The 20372-nt window shown below is 41.0% G+C and overlaps 2 protein-coding genes across 2 annotated transcripts; both read left to right on the forward strand.

Annotated features, from left to right (window-relative positions):
- Positions 1 to 30: 30 nt before the first annotated feature.
- Positions 31 to 2335, forward strand: K441DRAFT_620572 (uncharacterized protein). Its single transcript, XM_067645934.1, has 3 exons — positions 31 to 254; positions 309 to 883; positions 940 to 2335. The coding sequence occupies exons 1-3, from the start codon at positions 64 to 66 to the stop codon at positions 2103 to 2105; spliced, it is 1932 nt and encodes a 643-aa protein (XP_067498358.1). The 5' UTR covers positions 31 to 63; the 3' UTR covers positions 2106 to 2335.
- Positions 2336 to 3977: 1642 nt separating this feature from the next.
- Positions 3978 to 5069, forward strand: K441DRAFT_586877 (GATA type zinc finger protein Asd4; the record flags this gene model as incomplete). Its single annotated transcript, XM_067644653.1, has 3 exons — positions 3978 to 4031; positions 4197 to 4385; positions 4443 to 5069. 3 exons carry the CDS (start codon positions 3978 to 3980, stop codon positions 5067 to 5069), a joined length of 870 nt encoding a protein of 289 aa, XP_067498359.1.
- Positions 5070 to 20372: the final 15303 nt, after the last annotated feature.

The following is a 20372-nucleotide window of genomic DNA, read 5'->3' on the forward strand; positions in this document are numbered from 1 at the left end:
GAAATCGCATCCCACATTCCGCAACGGGCACATTCCCAGAGGGTGGGGCTCAATTGGTACGAGATGGATATCACCAGCTTCGTCGCCACACAGAGAGACTCAGCACTGTTGCTAGGGGACTACAGTACCTATCGCAGTCAGCTATCTCGTCGACTGCTCAGTGTTCGGAAAAGCCTTGGACAGACAACTCCAAAAACCGCCAAATATGCTCCAAAGGCACCAATCACCTCAAAAGATATAGGGCGAAACCATGCGTATTATCCCCGACCACCAAAGTACTCTTTCTATCGTCATTAACGAAGTATTAGATTTCTCCACCTTCAGCTCCTTACGGCGGAGCGGGCATGGGCCCACGCTATGCACATGAAAGCATCGCACTCTGAAGACAACGCGAACAAAAGTATTACGGGTTCTACTCGTCGTCACATTGTATCTCGGTTGAATAAGGCAGCAAAGTATGCAAAAGAACTAGTTGAACTTCTGTCAGACAAGTCTGCCTGCGCAAGTGATACGGATCTGCTAGAGGCAAAAGCATACGCATATTCTTTGACTGGAGCTGAAGAGTTCGAAAAACAATCGGAGGGAATCAAGAATGCCAATGGGTCACCTCAAAGATGGATAAAATGCTTGACCTTCTACTCCGCTGCCCGAGTGATCTATAATTCATTGTTGACAGCTACTAAGAAAGACCTGTTTAAAGAAATGCTGGCAAGCACGATCGATCCAAGCATAAGATACGCAGCGTATCAACATCGTCTTCCGCGGACAGTCGCTGTGTCGGCTGTGGCGAAGAGATTCTTCCCGAAGAAGGATTCCGAGCTGGTCGAGGCTATCGAAAAGTTGGACCCTGATGCTCTTGTGCTTGAGGAGCCCAGCCACCAAGGTTTGTATTGGGTTGTTCTAGCTTCTTGCTCGGTATCATTTACTAACTTAAACCAGGAGCAACATCATCTGACCGTTCCAATGTCCCTAACACCATCATATGGCGTAACCGCACCGCTAACATCGTCGATGCTGCTATCGGCCAAGCCCTCGCTTCCGTCAATGCCGCTTCATTCCAGCTTTCAGCATATTTATCATCATGCACTCCTTCCACTCAGACAAAGGAGAAAGCTGCTGCGTACGATGATGTTCTCATCGCGAGTCAGGATGCCGTAGATGCAACCCGCCGCGCCATCGATGAACTTGAAAAAGAAGGTGTGGATGAGGGTGACGCTCGCATGCAAGATCTCCGAGTGACTGGCCTAGCATTTAATTACGGCCTAATCGGATGGCGAGTGGGCCGCAATCGCGTTCTAATTGGATCTGACGATGGGGTGGCGTTTTCTTCGCTACCACAGCAAAAACCACGGCGACAGCGCAAAGACGGAAAAGAGTGGGCCGAGCGTGAGGAGCCGGCGGGGAAGAAATTGGCAAGATTGCGAGAACGTGTCGCATTGTATAACGCAACGCTGCAAAGCATTGATTCAATCAAAGAACTTAGGGGAGCTGTTCGGGATACAGGTTTCGTTGCGGAGCTTGACGGGCAGCGTGCCTACTTCCAAGCGCTGAAATGCTTGAATATCTCACACTCTCATGCTATCCTCTCCGCTCCTGAGCGTGCGCTCGCACTATGCAACCGCGCTTTGCCCCTCTCTGCGCAGGCATTATCTTCACCATCTACGTCCTCCCTAGGTCCTTCCGATCCACTAAAGCTCGCCGTCACCAAGGAGCAAGCCAAATCCTTAAATATGCATCTCCAAAACTTAACCTCTCACTACCGCGGACTCGTCGCCCTCTCACAGCTATCCGCTAACTCCGCTATTGCATCCAAAGCGCATTTGGCTAGCGGCGTTCCAATTGTAGAGAGACTTGAAGAATACCCACCTTCTGGAAAAGTAGATCTATACAACTTAGTCACTTGGCCACCAAAACTAAAACCTGTCCCGGTGAAGCCGCTTTTCTTCGACGTGGCCTGGAATTATATCGAATATCCGGGACGCGCTAAGCGGGCTGTTGAGAGCAATGCGAAGGATTTGGATGACGGGGGGTTGGAGAAGCAGCTAGAGAAAGGAACTGAGGAGCAGAAGCCAGCAAAGAAGGGTTGGTCCTTTTTCGGGAGGTAGCGAAAGTGGGTTTAGCTATTCTTTCAGGCCATTTACCGCCTGGGGTTAGTCACATCTAAGTACAGACAAAACTCTTTATTACGATAACGGGTATATAACGATATATTTTGTATTACGATCTGAACGCCCTGGGAAGGGGGTATATCTGGCCCGTGAGGAGGACAATCTATACCCTTTAGGCTTTAAGATCCGCTTTTATTGGGTTTTTACTGCTTATTCATGCTACACGTGACTCTTAATACAACAATTACGATACATTCGGCGCCAAACCAGCTTTGCCTGTATTCTCAATTGGCAGACGATGACATTTTATGACGAACCTATCACAGAGTCCACCCCTTGCTACATTGCATTGCATTGCATTGCATATACGAATCAACTTAGATTTTAGTCGCAATTAGAGGTTGAGAGCAATGCTCCTTGAGATTTATGAACACCAAATGAAGGTGACATAACATGTTCCAACTATCGATAGCGGTGTCGTGCTCACGAGCATTCGTGTAATGTAGAAATGTCTCGAATAACTCGACACAGGGAAGAAATAGCTAAAGTATGGCCTTTGGGGCCGTTTTCTGGGGTTAGCGTAGTGGCTCGTGATCGAATTCCCCTGAGCGGCTCCAAGCCATCGATAGGCGCCCTGGCGTTGGCGCTTTCGGAGATAGCTTTGGACCAAATGGGTACCATTCGGCCTTCATAAGATGAACGTCCATCAGCCCTGTGTCCGGGCGGTGAGGCATTTCAGCTGGGATGCACAGGAGGCTGACCGGATGTTTCAATTGTTTACTGTCCGCCCGAGCATCGAGGAATGGAGCACGGCATTATGAGCGGTGGTAATAGGCTCTCTGTGCAACATCAAAACAGGGTTTGAAAGAAGCCTGTAGAGAGTAGGCAGTCGGTCTTGAGAAATGCAGAGGACCACGGACTAAATTAGAATAAATTAAGCTTGGTGAGCGGCGATAGTACCTAGGTATTAACGATCACCCCTGGCATACCCCCCCTTATCCCACACGCTGGCGGACGCGAAAAAGTACCTGGTACCTGCTTCAACCGACTCGCAAGCCTCTCGACAGACACGCTCTTTCAGTCCCTTCTTGCAACTGATCCGTCCGTTACTCGTCGCTCTTTACCAACAGTCACTCTTTCTGCCAACAAATCGCTCATTTCGCAAACTATCTGCATCATTACCGTACCGGGTCATACGCAATACTTGCCGCGCAGAGCCCAGCTTGATCCCTCGAATCTCGATCGGAACAGCTCCAGCAACAAGTTTAAACCTATCTAATTGAGAGAGGAACGCATCCACGGCGTTTCTCCGCCCGAATTCATCACGGCTTCAGCTCTGGCGACGTCTTTGCTCCCACGGCCCTCGGCCCTTGACTCTTTTCGCCCTCCCTCAGTCCTCCAGGTCCTTGACCTGCCTTCCTTCACCACGGCTCAATCAATTGACGAACGGCTTTCTCTACCTTCCATCGGCCACGACATATCACGGCCTTCGTCCACTTCTACACAGTCCTCTTCGGTTCATCCACACAGCCTACAGCGTCACGGCAGCAATTCGTCTCTACAATTACCAGGATTATCGGCTTTGGCTTCGATAGCCTCGTCCAGTCCTGCCGCAAGTAATAGTCCGAATAATAGCCATCATAATAATACTCCTAATAGGTGAGTGTTTTGTGTCTTGGAATTAGGCGTGATGGGAATGGACGGTTTGGGCACTTGGATTTGGAGGCTGCGTGAATGGTCTCATCGGCCACCGTACGAGAAGCTGGATTCTGCGCAGCGTTATCGAGATCCCCCCAAATCTCTTGCCTCTTTTGCGACACTCGACCTGACACGTATCTCTCTAGCAGACCGTTAAATTTCAATGCCGGCATGACTTATGCGACATCAGCCCCCGCGACATCCGGCGGGCAGGGCAACTCTCCTGTAAGTTTTGCTTCCTGTGCTTGAGTCGTACACCCGCGATCATCAGGGTCGCGAAGAAATCTCTGTTCCCTTATCCTTATCGCGATCACCACAATCGATATGATACATTTCCATCACAATCTTTAATCGACTGCGTCTAACAATTGTGTTTGGCATCAAACGTAGCCCGTTTGCCAGAATTGTACCACAAGCACGACTCCACTCTGGCGTCGCGATGAGTCGGGTTCCGTTCTTTGCAATGCCTGCGGGCTCTTCCTGAAGCTGCACGGCCGGCCGCGACCCATCAGCCTCAAAACAGATGTCATCAAAAGCCGCAATCGCGTCAAGACAACTGGTCAAGGACCTCGAAAGAAGGTACTACTCTACTTATTCCCATCACCGCCCATTCAATAGCTAAACCCTATTGCGCAGCCCTCATCAGACGCAAATGGTCTCCCAGCAGCCCACCCAGACGCCGATGCAACACTGTCTGCTCTAACACAGCACCGTCGAACGTCGCAGAAGATTTCCTCCGGCACGTCTGACAGGTCAAACTCCCCCATCTCACGCACCGGCACGCCAGGTCTGCAGCATCCATCCAACATCGCGCCGCAGCATATGTTCGACGGTGTCATCGACAGCCACACCTTCCATTCTCCATCGTTGCCGTCTTTCAACCTACGGCAACCCTCACCAGGTTCAACTTCCTCGGTCAATGGCTCACACCTCGAACCACCACTTCCTTATGATGCGCTACTAGCTCAGAACACGCAGCTGAAAACTCGCGTTAGCGAGCTTGAAGTCATCAATGATCTCTTCCGTGGACGCGTCACGGAGCTCGAACACAGCGAACAAAACGCGCGAAGAGCATCTCGGGAAACAGAGGCTCATCTGCGGGCTGACCTAGAGGAAGTCAGGCAAAGGGAGGCCGATCTAAAGAGGAGACTTGATGAGCTGGAAGCTGAGGGGCCACGACACAAAAAGATGCGATTGAGTGACATTGTGGATGAGAGCCAGGCAAGCACGCCACTAAGCTCTACGGCAGAGCATTCGGGATGAAATAGGCTCGCTTCTCCGTCTGCTCTACTTTCCTTTTTGGGTCTATTTAATGATAACATTCATGCTCGTTGCTGAACAGGTTTTCCTACTCTTCATTCCTCCAACATCTAGTCTAACGGCTTGTCTTGCTCCTGTTCCAATACCGCTAGTCGTCGGTATGTGGAGTTGCTTACTCTTTCAATCCTCCTGTTCCACTCTATCTCATTTACTCTACACCCTCGCTACATCACGCTCTCTAGACACAGCGTCAACGCACCAAAAAATCTCTTCACCTCCCAAACAGATTCTCGTACACATACATCCTAATGTCTGGTCTCGGCCGCCGCTCGCGAGTATGTACTCTAATTAACTTTTCTTATCTGTCTGTCGTTTTGTTGGTCCGGAGCAAGGGGGAGTTGCGCTATAACCATGGTCTTACCTTCGTCCATGATGGGTGGTCGGTTCGGGAATCGAGATACCAAGTCGAACGGGCGGATAAGTATGGTTGTGTGGGTGGACACGTCACCAAAAGTCTTTATAAGGGTAGTCGGTTGCAATGGGAAGTGGAAACACGGAACTATACTCGCCCTCGCCCGCTTGCTGTGACCTTTCCGCCTTCACCCACAACCTTGAAGACTAAGCGACCGATGCACTTGTGGCGTTCTGCAGCGCCATGTGTCCTGCTGAGGTCCGGAACGACCTGATTGATCACGCCTTCAGTGCTTCGGCGCCCCATCCACAACATCCAACGCTGCAACCCTAAGCATATCCGCCACTCGCTCAAATGCATCCCGGGCTCTAGTCAACCGTTTCTTGCTGATCTCCGCCCCCGTCTAGCCACGAGGGTGTCCTTCGTCTTCGTCTTCCCCTTCCTCTACAGCACCGCCGGGGGTAGAGCCGAGCGTGAGGAGCTGTGGCCGCGGGTTTCCGTGCGGAGGTCAAGTGCCGCACGAGTTTGTGCGTGAAATTATCTCATAAATCAGACGCTCCATAGTAGAATTTGATAATTTGGTTACGAGGCGAGAACATGTACATACTGCTCCGTATATCTCCAAGTTTAATAATAAAGCGTCTGAGAGCTCACGGGCCTTGGTTTAATAGTAACTAAATATTTTAAACCCTATTTTTTTATCACTTTTTATAAACTATCCCTTCCCACTGGCTTCTACTACTTGGTGCCAAGCCTGTGAACATTAGTATCAACACCAAGCTCTTAGTCGAACGAGAGTCTGTAAATTAGCTAAACCCTTATCGATATGCTTGGGCGTAAACCAGCGTGGGGAGGGATAGCCTAATTATAATAGGTATATTTAAAATTTTATACTAATAGCTTGTCACGGCACTGACCTGACACGTTGTTATGATTCAGTGTTGTCATGACACGAGCACGGACCTGACCCCTGAGCGACGTGTATATATACCACCTCACCTCCTACATAGATCCTCACACGACATCGTTTGTCAATCATATACAGTCACCTCGTACATCGTACCTTGACAGTCCGCACGTACTGTGACATAGCTCTTATTGTTATTTAACTATAGGTGGTTTAAAAAGGTGTATTTTGCCAAATTTTGGTAAGGAAAAGCGTGCACAAGCCGGTTACGTATATAAGCCGCTTGGTCACGTTACAAGACGCTATAAAAAAAGGCAAAGGAGGCCTCTTAGTAGTCTACACAGGCAGATAAGGAAGCAGATAATGAGGAAGTAGATAAAATAGACGACAAGATAAGCGGATTAAGTAATGATAAGGTGTTGGATATAGATAAGGATATTAATATAGGCGACGTTATAGTGTTAATTGAGTAGCAATTAGTGCTAAAAACACTAAAAAATATTAATATAGAGCCTCTATTGTCTAAAAATAAAGCTTTATAAAACCTCAGTATAGTATAATACCGTGCGATGCTTTTTACAAGTGTTTTTCCTACAATTGGGCATTTGGCAGTATTTTGGTGTTCCGTAAGCCTAGTTAGGAAGGCGGTAGTAGCCGACCGTCATAACCTTATCGCCGTCATAACTCTGTCACCCACGTTACCCATCTTACCATTGGGAACAATTGATTTTCCAACTTTTAAGACCTAATTCCTGCTGCCTAGCGAGCTAGAGGTGGATTTATTTGTCGTTTTACCCCCTTTCCCCCAACAGAAAATTCTTCTTAGGGGTGGTCCTAGCTTATAAGCAAGGCACGGATAGGAACACCAAAACCACTACTACCACTACCACTAATACCAAAACTATAAAATATAGACTTTTCCTAGGTTTTTCTTCTATAGAAAGCAAAAGCCTAATAAAATAGGGGGCGTAGGTACTTTTCTATATCTCCTTTAGTCAGATTTTCTTTAGTAAGAGGAGGATTGCCTTTAGGGCTTTTCTGCTAGTAAAAGCCTTACAAGTCCTTTTTTTAGTAGTGTTTTCTACTTCTAATAGGAAAAGAAAATAACTATACTAGTCTTTTTAGCTAGTTTTTCTACTACCTTTTAGCCTAATCTCCCTAGAAATCTTCTAGTAGGATTAGTAAGGAGAAAGGGCGTAGATGGATAGTAAAAACTAGCAAGGCTTTTTGCCTAGTTTTTTACCTCTGGGACTAGGAGATAAGAGACCTAAGGAGGTTATTATCTACTATAAAAACTAGGAACCCCCCTAATAAGATATAAAATGCCAAGGCCTAATAGGTCTAAAAAAAAACCTCCTATAAATAAGTAATGAAGAGTCTATATTTACCTTTTCTCCCCCTTCTCCCCCTTCTGGCCTCTTTAGGATAGGAGAAAAAAGAGGACATCCTTAGTCTTCTCCCGAAAAAGAAAACCAAAAACCTGTAAAAAAGACAACAAAACTAATAACTACTACGGCTGGTACGCCTAGTATACCTTCCTATTCCCTTTCTTTAGAACAATATCTAAGCGAGGCTCTAGATAGCCTAATTAAGGCCTATAAAGGGCTAGAAGACGAAGAAATAGTAAAAATAAGTTGGAAAGGTAGCGGAATATACACAAAGTATCCTATTAGGAGAAAATCCCTTTACATAAGAAAAAGAAAAAGAAAAGACAAACAATGTCCTAAAAGGACTAGTAGAAGAAGTAAGAGCTCTTTGTAAGGAGGTAGCTCCTATTAAAGAAACTTACGCAGAGAGGCTAAAGAAGGACCTCCCTTCTTCGTCCTCCCTACCCTCCTTATTACTACCTTTTACCCCTTCTTCTTCTAGTAGGAGTTCTACTTCTACTAGAAGTAAGAAAAAGCAACTATAAGAAAGGAAGCTAGTCTTAATTACAAACGAAAAGGACTAACCTTTAGATACCTTCTCTATACGAAACAAAGTTAATCAACTATTTGCTTCAAAACTGCAAGTAAAAAAGCTAGTACTAGCGTCTATAGCTAGAACTAAAGGAAAACAAAATATTCTTCTTATGACTACAGAAGAGTATAATATAGATTTCCTAGTCAAATATAAGGATATCTAGTATAACTACTTTACCTTCTAAAGAGAACAAAACTTAGAACCCTAGGTTTAAATTATAGCCTATAGGGTTCCTACCCTACCTTTTCTAAAAGAGGGAGGCTTTAAGCTTCTAAAAGAAGAAACTGAGACCTTTAATCCTATAGGGATATAAGGACTACCTAGATAGATCTTAACTAGTGTAAAAAGACACGATTTACAAACCAGATTTGGCTCTATAGTTTTTACTATAGAAAACGAGGAAAAAGATAAGAAATCCTTAAGTAAAAAGAGATTTTAATCGCAGGTATAGCTACTAAGGTAGTAAAATACCTCGAAGTCTCTTTTACTACGCAGTACACTAGCTGCCAAAAATTTGGCCATATAGGAGACAGATGCTCTACTAGGGCTTATAGATTTTATACGGCTATATATCTATCTAAAGACCACGCCTGTCCTACTTGTATAATAATAGGCAAGCCTTGCAAGTATACTACCCCTCTTTGCATTAATTGTAAAGAAAACCACTTTACTAATAGTAAGGACTGCGAGACCCTTTTACTACCCCTTAGACCTTCTAAGATACCCTAGAAGTATAGTATAAAAGGTAGATATACTATAAAGGAATATAGGCTAGGTAAAGGCAGGGCACGTAAAACTAGCTAAAAGGTTATACCTAGGTTTTTTATAACCGACTACGGTACCCTGCTAAACTACTACTGTTTTACCTATGTATTGCCTACGTATTGCTTACGTATTGCTTACATATCACTTATATATCACGTTGTATTAGTTACGTCTTAGTCTCCCCTTTTATTTATTTCTATACCTTCCTTATATATATATAGGCGCTTTAGAGCTACATATACAATTAAGTCGTTTATTTAATTCTTTACACTAATATTTAATATTAATCTTTTAGAAAGGAGCTCTTGCTACACCCGGCCCAAAAAGACCAAAACCAACCAAAAGAACCCTGAAAAACACCTAGAGAATCCCCCTGAGATGCATGCATCGCAGGGGAGGCACACGTCGAACGACGGTGGCTCGCACTCGCGCGCGACCGCTAGAACTATGCCCAGCAATGGCCCTCCATAATAAAGATAGGCGAATACCATACCATAAAGTGGAAATACCTCTATTAAGAAGGCATTTAATAAAATATAAAGCCTATTAGACGCGTTTAGTATCTAAAATTATAGGGGAGTAACCGTTAGCTATAATAAACTAATATAGCTAGTAGAATAACTCCGCTAGTCTAGTAAACCTTAGGCGCCCCTTTAGTAAACCCTTAATTAAATCCTCTAATAGCTAAGTAAAATTAAAAATAAGTATAATCCCCCCTTACCGGCGAACCGCACCTAGGCCGCTATAGCTACGCTTTTATAGTATAGGGAACCTACCCCCCTTAAGTTAATAACCGGGTATATAATTATAATATAACTAAATATAGAATAAGTAGAGGGGCTTAGGGGATAATTAGAAATAGAAGTNNTTATANANATANNTAAAGAGGTNTATAACNCTNTTANAGTCNAATACCTTAAGANNNNAGATATTAGAGTTACCCTAAAGGACTAATAGGTAAAGGAATAAGCCGTAAGGGTAGGGGATAGGCTAGGAGAACGTATTAGCATAAAAGTACTCTATAAGAATTACCTAGTTAAAGTCCTAGCGGTTCCTATAAGCCTTANGGTAGAAAAGGGACGCTAGGTAGATAATATAGCAATTATATAAGAGATAGTAAGATAAATGGAACGCCTTATACTAGGACTCGAAATCACCTAAATTTAATAGCTTTAACAGGAAAATATAAACTAAGCATATAATAAGAATAATAAGAGAATATAAGGGTTGCTAAAGACTCGCTAGGGAGACACCGGACGAACGTATGGCTCCCTTATTATTAGTATATATACACTAGGAATACAAAAACTCCTTATCTAAAAAGGAATAATTATAAATAGCCTTATATATAATACAAGGCTCTACAACTATAGACTACGCCTAAAATAATACTATCGCTATATATAATGGGGACATACCTAATCTATATGCGCAGCATAGGTATACTACGGCCACTGTATAGGCCCCTACGATATAAGATATTACTTAAATTAAGACTAAATAAAATACGCGAACTGCTACTAAAGCATATATAAGGCGTAGGAGAAAAAAGACTATATTAAATACAGGAGACAAAAGGCAAGGGCTTAATAGCTACGGGAATAACTACACGCTAGGTTATATAAATGGAAATAATAGGCGATAAGCTAGGGGGACATAGGCGCCTTCTTAGCGTTTCCTACCTTTAATACTAGAGGGCTAGGCTAGCCATCCTAAGCCTTAACGGGCTAGAAGTAACGCCGTATAATATTACTAAACTAATTAGGGATATAAGGGTTATAGGGGATATAAGGGAGAGGACGCCCTATAGGAAGACCCCTATAAACAGTAATAGCAGGCTTAAAACTAGGATAATTAGTAGTAGTAGTAGTTCTTTAATTAACGTCTGATACAGATCCTATCTTAGCCCACGCAGACTACTCCGTCACAGGGGGGAAAACTTGTAATTTACATGAAGAAAACCCTGCAGTTGGGGGAGGAAAAACCCTATAAGCAGCCTTAGTAGGATAAAAAACCCCAATTTGCCATATTTGCAAATAGCAGCGGCCCTACGGGCCTACTACACGTCCTCCTCCTTAGATGTTTTAAACTCCTTAGGAACCACTGCTTCCTTCTCTAGCTTATTAAAGCTAGGGTTTACTACGTCCCAGCTAGGCCTTACTAATCAATTGCTATATCTTATTGTCTCTTTATATCCCATATCTTGCCTATCCCCTATATACTATCTCTTATATAGACCACTGCCATATACGCCTTGCCTCCCCCCCCCTAAAGCCATCGAAGGCGTAAGGGGGATTTATCTATTCTAACTACCGTAATACTAATAAGCGAGCGGGATATTATGTATATTTAGGTATCTTTTATACCTAGGCCCTAGCTAGGCCCTCTCTAAGGGTTACTACTCCGTTAAAAGGAGATAGGGAAAACCGTAGGTCGCAATCCAAGCTGCTAGGTAGTATTTGGTAGTTGAAAACGGTAAGTAACTGCATGCTCCGCGGGCGACTGCCCTAGGGGTTAGGAGGGGCCGTATATTTGCTCATTCGTTCGTTCGCTCGTACGCTTATTTATCTGTTAATATAAGGTCGTCAATGCTTTCCATTGGGGGCTAGGGGATGCTTTTAAAAGCTGTTTATTCACGTTAGATTATATAGGTGCTTAGTAGGAGAACTAGTGGCTGTATTATAAAGGGGTACCGTTAGTAGTGGTTTTTGAGATCTCACTATCCTATATAAAAACTTTTCACTATGCCCCACGACGCACATAACCACTAGGTCCTACTTGCACGCGCTATATAACGTCTCTGCGTTAGCTCTGGGTCTAAACTTTAAAGACCTAGGTTCGTAGCCGTCACCACGTATAGGTGCAGAATCCGTTTTCGACGGCCAACTAGGATAATTAAGAATTAGACTTAATACGGTAAATATAATATTCGTAGCTGACCTATAAAGGGTATATAGCCGACTAGTAAAAATAGGGGAAGAACTAATAATAATAACAGATTTAGATATAGAAGCGCTAATAGGAATATAAGATATAGGAATAGAAAGCTCTATATAAAATAAGTAGTAACTAGGGTATAGACATAAGAAATAGAAGCTCCAAATATTTTAGAGAAAGTAGAAATAGAAGAAGTGAGGAACAAAGGAGAGTCGAAGGACCCTTACTAGGGGTCCGCTACCTATCCATTATATAGTATAACTGCGGCAACACAAACTACTACCTCGCAAGGCCCCTACTAGACAGTCTAGACCTAGAGAAACACTATATCCTTACTATATAAGAACCGTATTATAATACCTTTATATAATTAATATACTGCCCCTAAGGATTCTAGCTCCTATATAAACTAAAAGTAGCTATACGCGTGTGCTTTATAATTAGTAAGGCTATCAGCCTGTCCTTATAGTTATAGTAGGTAGTTAACCTAGATATTATAGTTATAATAATTTAAACATATAGGGGACCGGTATAAATTATTAATGTATATAACCCTAGGGTTAAAGGGGTCCTATAAATAAAGAATATTATATTAGTAATAAGCTTACTAGAAACCGAAGGTATAGAGTTTATCCTACTAGGAGATATAAACCTCTACTACCCGCAGTAGGGGAGTATCTATATTGCTGCAGATTAATAGTCAGAGTGCCTACTAAGAGCTATAGATATTTAGGGCCTTAAGCTAGCCACCCCCCTAGGAGTAATTATATAGCAATAAGGCACCGCCAGAAGTATAATTGACCTTATATTTATAGATGAAGGCCTATACTAGAGACTTAAAAGGTATAACCCTAAAGAAGAATAGGCACTTACCCTAGACTATATCCCTATCTAGATATAGCTAGACCTAGATACTAAAGTGTAACTAAATAGAAAAAGATATATAATAAGGAAGCTTAAGACAGATAGTTTTCTTAATATAGTTAAATAACAATTTTAAGACCTAGAAGAAATCCACCTAATACTAAACAAGCGAGGCTTATTAGCTACCCCCAAGGAAATTAACTAAAGACTAAAAAGGATCTAGGCAGCGATTAAAAATAGGCTAAAAGAGCACTACCCGATCTTAAAACTAGGCCCTTATACGCAATATGTATGGTCTATATAATGCGCAGTTCTGGTTACTAGCTAATAATAAGTAAGAAGAAAATATATAAGTAGCTATAACCCTAAAGACAAGAGATAATATAAAGACATAAGAAACTAGCTAAAGAATACCCTAAAAAAAGAAGTAAGGAATAACTAGAGACGGTTTATAAACGAGTATACTTCTAACCTAAGCCTCCCCTATAATAAGGGCCTTTGGGCTATAGCAAAATAGGTAAAGAAAAAGGCAGGGCGCCTAGTAGAAGACCTATACCTACTACTCCTATAAAGAGCAGAAGAATTATAGGCTATAAACAATAATAATAAAAAGGCAAAAATCTTTATAGAAAGGTTCTTCCCCTAACCGGCTTTAGTAGACCTTAGTAATATCACGGATAAAACACTAGTAACTTACCTATAGGTTAACAGCGATATAATAATAGAGGAAATAGCTAGAACTATTAGCCGCCTTTTAAATAATATAGCACTAGGACCAGATAGGATTTTAAATAAGGCCCTAAAAACCTATAGGCCACTTATAGCACCTTAGCTTACAGATATAGCCAAAGTATACTTTGCTATAGGCTACTACCCGCAACTTAAAAGATCTATAACGACGGTTATTCTATAAAAAGAAAGTAAAGCAGATTACTTAATCCCAGGAAGCTACCGCCCTATTGCCTTAAAAAACACCCTTAGTAAGATTTTAGAAAGGGTAATAGCGGAACGCATAGCAGATATAGTAAAGAAATACGCCCTACTACTATAAAGCTAAATAGGGGCAAGAAAAAACCGCTTAACACTATTAGCACTTACGCTACTCGCTACTACTATTAAATTTATATAGGCGATACGAAAGGACTTTATAGTATTAATGCTTAGCTTAGATATTAGTAGTACCTATAATAATATACCCCATAAGCGTCTCCTGTATATCCTTAGGGCAAAGGGCTTCTTAGAATAGATTATATAATTTATCTAAGGGTTTATAGGCTAGAAAGAAACATTACTAGTCTTTAGCGAATACTAGAGCCCCCCTATTATAGTTACAATAGAAATACTATAAGGATTACCCCTCTCGCCTATACTCTTCCTTTTCTTTATAAGTAACCTACTTAACTCCTTTAAGGAAGGGGCAACCTAGGGGATAGGCTTTATTAATAATATAAACCTAATTATATACGGGCCAATAGCTATAAAGAATTGCAGAATACTAAAGAAAGCCTATAATACTTATATAGAATAGGCAAAACGTTATAGAGTCTAATTCTTACCAGAGAAATACTAGCTAATCCATTTTATAAGAAAACGTAACTAATCTATAGATCTTTAGCATATAATTCGCATTTAAGGCTTTAGGGGTTAACCAGTTTAGGGCCTAAGGGTATTAGAAGTATAGGTAGATAGTAAGCTCCGGTGGAGCGCATATGCGGCATAAGCGGCCTGTAAAGGCTAAGCATAGTTCATTACTTTATCTAGGATTGTTAATTCTATATAGGGTCCATGCTTTTAGAGGTTACGCCTACTATATACAGTAGTCGTCCGGCCAACTATAATATATAGATCCAGTATTTGGGCCATTAGAGAAACTAAAAAGGGCCCCCCTAAATTACTCCTTAAACTACTTTAAAAGGTCTAAACAGCCTACCTCTAGAGTATTATAGGCGGGTATAAGCGAACGGCCATAGTACTGCTTAAGAAGGAATCCAATATTCCCCCCCTATAGTTATATATTAAAGCCGCTGTAATATAAAGGACGTAAAATAAACACAACTTTAATGTTATAAAGTATATTAAGACACGCCTAAGTAAACTATAAAGGGACCCTAGGGTGCCCCGTAGGAGAATAAACCAATAACCCTAAAGTAGGGAAGAGATATTAGAGAAACAGGTAAAGAAAGTAGAAGAAAAATAGTGCCGCTTTAGGGCCTAGGCCTATATAGAGGAGGAAGGGAGACGCGTAAGAGGTTAGTAAAGATAATAGTAAGACAGAGAAAGGAGCTAAAGTAGAATATATAAGAACGCTAGAAAACCATCTACCGCAATACAATACTAGTTAGATTAATGCTAGAGAGGTAAATAGGAGTTAAAGGTATAGAGGCTGACTTAGGCAAGATAAACCTAAGCTATAGCATAATTAACGCTATAGGGGGTAAATACCTAAGGGCTCTAAAAAGGCCTAATAAAGGTAGAAAATATAATAGTAATACTCTTAAGAACAGGAATAATAGGACTAAAAGATTGGCTTTACTGGGTGGGTGTCCTAGTAGGTAGCCTAAGATACGAATATAGCTGGCTAAAATAGACACCAAAACACGTAATACTGCTATGCCCCCTACGTACTAATTAAGAAATAATACTTTTAGCAGCTAGCATAGAGAACTATAATACACTGCTCTTAATATAAAAAGGCCTTAAGGCGGTTACCTAGTGGCTTATTAGTTAAAATATGCTAAATTAGTTCTGGGTTATAAGGGAAATAGTAATAGAAGGTAAGGGGGCGAGTAGTAGGTGCCCCCTAGTAACTCTACAGTAGTAGAGTAATAGTTTGTAATACTAGCGCATCCGTAGGCTTATTACGGCAGCAGTAGTTCCTAAAGAGGTTAAATAATAAGGTAGTAGAGCACTATAGGCAACTTATAGGCGCTAAGTAGGCGAGTCCCAAAAGGCGGGGAGATGGATTATAGGGTTTTCTCATTTTTCTTAAATAGAGTTTTCTCCCTATATATAAATAAGGAGTAGTCCGCGTGGGCCTAATAGGGATCCAAATTGGACGTTAAGCAATGAATTATTATTATTATTAATTCTTCACACTGTAAAAGCTTACATTTTTCCTATATAGAGATTTTTCCTATAAATAGAAGGTAGAAGCCTATATAGACCTAAAAAAGGGACTAAATTGGGCAATAAATAGAATAAATAATAATATTTATTTTTAGATTTATATAGTAAAAATAATTAAGTTAATAGTTTTTTCTATAAACTCTAATTATATTTTTAATTTCTTTAATAAAAGACTTACCTAATACTTTATTTTTATTAAAAAAACTCTAATTATTTTCTATATATAATAAATCTTTTTAAAAAATAACATTTTCTTTTTATTATTAGATATTTGTTAGTATGCTTTAATATAGTGTAATAGACGTAATATACGTGCAGTGCGATATATAATTAGATTCTTAAGGTTCTATTCTATAATATAGTGTTAATATATATACGCGTCTCGCGTAGGTTACGTGCTGTGTATGTGACACGTAAAACGAATATATACCGACACTAGCAGCTCTTTAAATGCTAGGAAACTAATAGAACCTCCTTTATCGGGAAAATATTCGCAGGCTGGGTTTTAAGTTGACTTTGTTAAGCGCGTTTCGCGTAATTGACATACAGTTGACCAACTTAACATATTTAAAAGTTAAATAACATATAATTGACCTGTAATTGACCTATAATTAACTAACTTGATATATTTAAAAGTTAAATAATACGCAGTTAACTAACTTATATATTTCTTAATATACAATTAAGGTAATATAATATATTATTTTTAAGTTATATGCTTAAGAGGCTCTATATAAAGCTCTATACAAAGCTCTGCAATAGAGGCTCTGTACGAGGCTCTACACGAGGCTCTGCACGAAGCTCTGTATAAAGCTCTGCGATAGAGGCTCTGTATAAAGCTCTGTGTATAGATGCTCTGCACGAGGCTCTGCATGAAGCTCTGCGTATAGAGGCTCTGCACGAGGCTCTGCACGAAGCTCTGCGTACAGAGGCTCTGCACGAGGCTCTGCACGAAGCTCTGCGTACAGAGGCTCTGCACGAGGCTCTGCACGAAGCTCTGCGTATAGAGGCTCTGTACGAGGCTCTGCACGAAGCTCTACACGAAGCTCTATACGAAGCTCTACGTATAGAGGCTCTGTACGAGGCTCTGCGCGAAGCTCTGTATACGGAGGCTCTATACGAAGCTCTATATCGGGTCCCCGCACACGCCTCTGTTAAGTTACCCCCTTTGCAGCTACCTTATTTTTTACCCTTTCTTACATCCTCCCTACCTTAGGAGGTACTGGAACGGCAGCTAGCAGAGGACCGTCGCTAGAACTAGATAACCGTCGCTAGAACTAGACAACCGTTGCTAAAACTAAATAACCGTCACCAAAACTAGACGACCGTTGCTAGGACTAGATAACTGTTGCTAGAACTAGACGACGACCGTTTAAACAACTAGCTAGTAAATACTATAAATAATTTAATTAATTAATTGATCGAATTAAACTAGAGCTTTAATATCGGCCTATTACCGAATCGAATTAAGACTTCCTAGGGAGGCACCCCAGACGACTACTGTTTAAATATATAGCTAGCGAACGGCTATAAAGAACGATTTGAATTAATAAGAGCCTTTAATTAGGCCGACTCCTCCCCTAAATTAAACTAGATATTAACGTAGGCAGGTAGGTAGGTAGGTAGGTAGGTAGGTAGGTAGGAGAGGACCGTTGCCAGAACTAGACGACCGTCGCTAGAACTAGACGACCGTCGCTAGAACTAGATGACCGTCGCTAGAACTACGACCGTCGCCAGAACTAGACGACCGTCGCCAGAACCAGACGACCGTCGCTAGAACTAGACGACCGTCGCCAGAACTACGACCGTCGCCAGAACTAGACGAACGTCGCCAGAACCAGATAACCGTCGCCAGAACTAGATGACCGTCGCCAGAACCAGACGACCGTTGCCAGAACTAGACGACCGTTGCCAGAACCAGATGACCGTCGCCAGAACCAGATGACCGTCGCCAGAGCTAGATGACCGTCGCCAGAACCAGACGACCGTCGCTAGAACTAGTAGACGACTGTTACCAGAACCAGACGACGACCGTTCAAATAACTAGCCAGCGAACACCACGAACGATTTAATCGATCAATTAAATTAATCTAGAGCCTATTACTAAATTGAATCGAATCAAGGCCTCCTAGGGAGGCACCCTAGATAACCACTATTTAAATATACAGCCAGCAAACGGCTATGGAGAACGATTCGAATTAATTAGAGCCTTTAATTGGGCTGACCTCTCCCCCGAATTAAATTAGACACTATAGGTAGATATAAATAGGTAGGCAATATAGATAGGTAGATAATGCAGATAGGTAGACGATATAGATAGGTAGGCGATATAGATAGGTAGGTGATGCAGATAGGTAGGTAATGCAGATAGGTAGGTAATGTAGATAGGTAGACGATATAGACCGGTAGATAATGTAGATAGGTAGGCGATGCAGATAGGTAGACGATGCAGATAGGTAGACAATACAGATAGGTAGGTAATGTAAATAGGTAGGTAATGCAGATAGGTAGGTAATGTAGATAGGTAGACAATATAGATAGGTAGATAATGTAAATAGGTAGGCGATATAGATAGGTAGGTAATGCAGATAGGTAGGTAATGCAGATAGGTAGGTGATATAGATAGGTAGACAATGTAGATAGGTAGCGGATATAGACATAATAGATTATATAAAGAAGTGTATATAATTTATCTTAATAGCTTTATAAACGGCTTTAAAGTAGCCTTTATTATCTAAAATTATAAGTTATATAGGTTGCGTAGGTTGCGTAGGTTGCGTAGGTTATATAGGCTATACGCAGGCTGCGCGCAGGCTATATGTTAAATGAACTCGATATAGGCTGGTTTATTAAGTTAGTTAATACCCTTAATGGCCCGCTAACGACGCCAACTTCTAGCAGCTGAGGTCATTTACAAGGGACAATATTTTGCCGATGTTTATAATAGTAAGTGTTACGGGACCACCCTATAACACGCATTCTGCCGTATCCTGCTATATTCTACCTACTACCGCAAAATCGTCCTATGTTCGCAATATTGGTAATATCCATAATATCCGTAATTTCTACCGAATTCTGCTAGGTCTGCTGAATTCTGCCAAATCTACCAAATCCTATTAAATTCTGTTAGGTCTGCTAAATTCTACTAAATTCTGCTAAGTCTGCCAAATCTACTAAATCCTGTTAAATTCTGTTAAGTCTGCTGAATTCTACTAAATTTTACTAAGACTGTAACGATAAGTGTTTTAATATATAATTGCTTTTAATTTCTTTATATTAAATCTCCTTTCTCTATTAGATGTCCTTCCGTTCTACCTACTCCTTAGCCTATAGTTCTAAGTAATTAGTATTAATTAGCTTCTTAAGAGCTATAGATGCCTTACTCTTAGTTATTAAGTTAGTAGGGTTGCTATTACTATTAATCTACTTAACTTCCGTAATCTTTTTGCGCTTATACAACTAACGAAGATATATAACGTCTATTATAAGACATTTCTCTTATATAGTGCCTAGCTTAATAAGGCATTTATAAAGTAATTTTAAGTCGGTATAAAGTATAAGTGGGAGTTTAATCTATAGGAGTTGTCTAACAGTTAACTTAATTGTGGCGCTAATATTAAATCCATAGGCTATTACGTAGAGTTTAGATACTAATACGCTTCTAGTAACTCTCTTACACTTAATTAAGGACTAATACACGATATTAGCCTTATTTGTTATATCTACTAATACTAGGATATAGCCTATTTGTAATAAGAGGTCCTTATTATTTATAAATAAGGCATCCGTAAACATAAGTAGGCGTAGTATATTAATATCCAGCTTAACGTATATAAGGCCTCTTATTAAGTTATTAATTTGCCATTAGAGTCGTTTATTAAGTGCTATAATATTACTTTTTTTAGGGTTAATTACCTAGGCAGTAAAGGAGAGGTTAAAAGAGGCTTTAGGTTAGCATATAGAGGCAATATATATACCTCTAGCGCGTTACGTAACGTATTATTCCTTTATAGTTAGTATATTATAGATAATACCTCTTAAGCTTATAGTTATAGCTACTTTACTAAAGTAAACCGTATTTAGGTTCTTATACTAGCGTTCCTAGGTTATTATAATATTGCCTTCCTAAAAGAGTTAAATAATATATCCGTTAAATTTAAGTAACTAATTAACTATAAGTTATTTACGTTCTTTTGCAAGAAAGTAAGCCTTTTTTAGATATTGTTGCTCTACGTCCGTAAAGGTAGTATTAGCTAGGAAGAGAGTATTGTTAGTTTAAAGGCTAACAATGCTAAAGTAGTTAGGAGCGTTACTCTATAAGAGGCAAGGGTTA

This window comes from Cenococcum geophilum, assembly GCF_001692895.1.
Source record: "Cenococcum geophilum 1.58 unplaced genomic scaffold K441scaffold_63, whole genome shotgun sequence".
In the NCBI taxonomy this organism is placed as follows: Eukaryota; Fungi; Ascomycota; class Dothideomycetes; order Gloniales; family Gloniaceae; genus Cenococcum; species Cenococcum geophilum.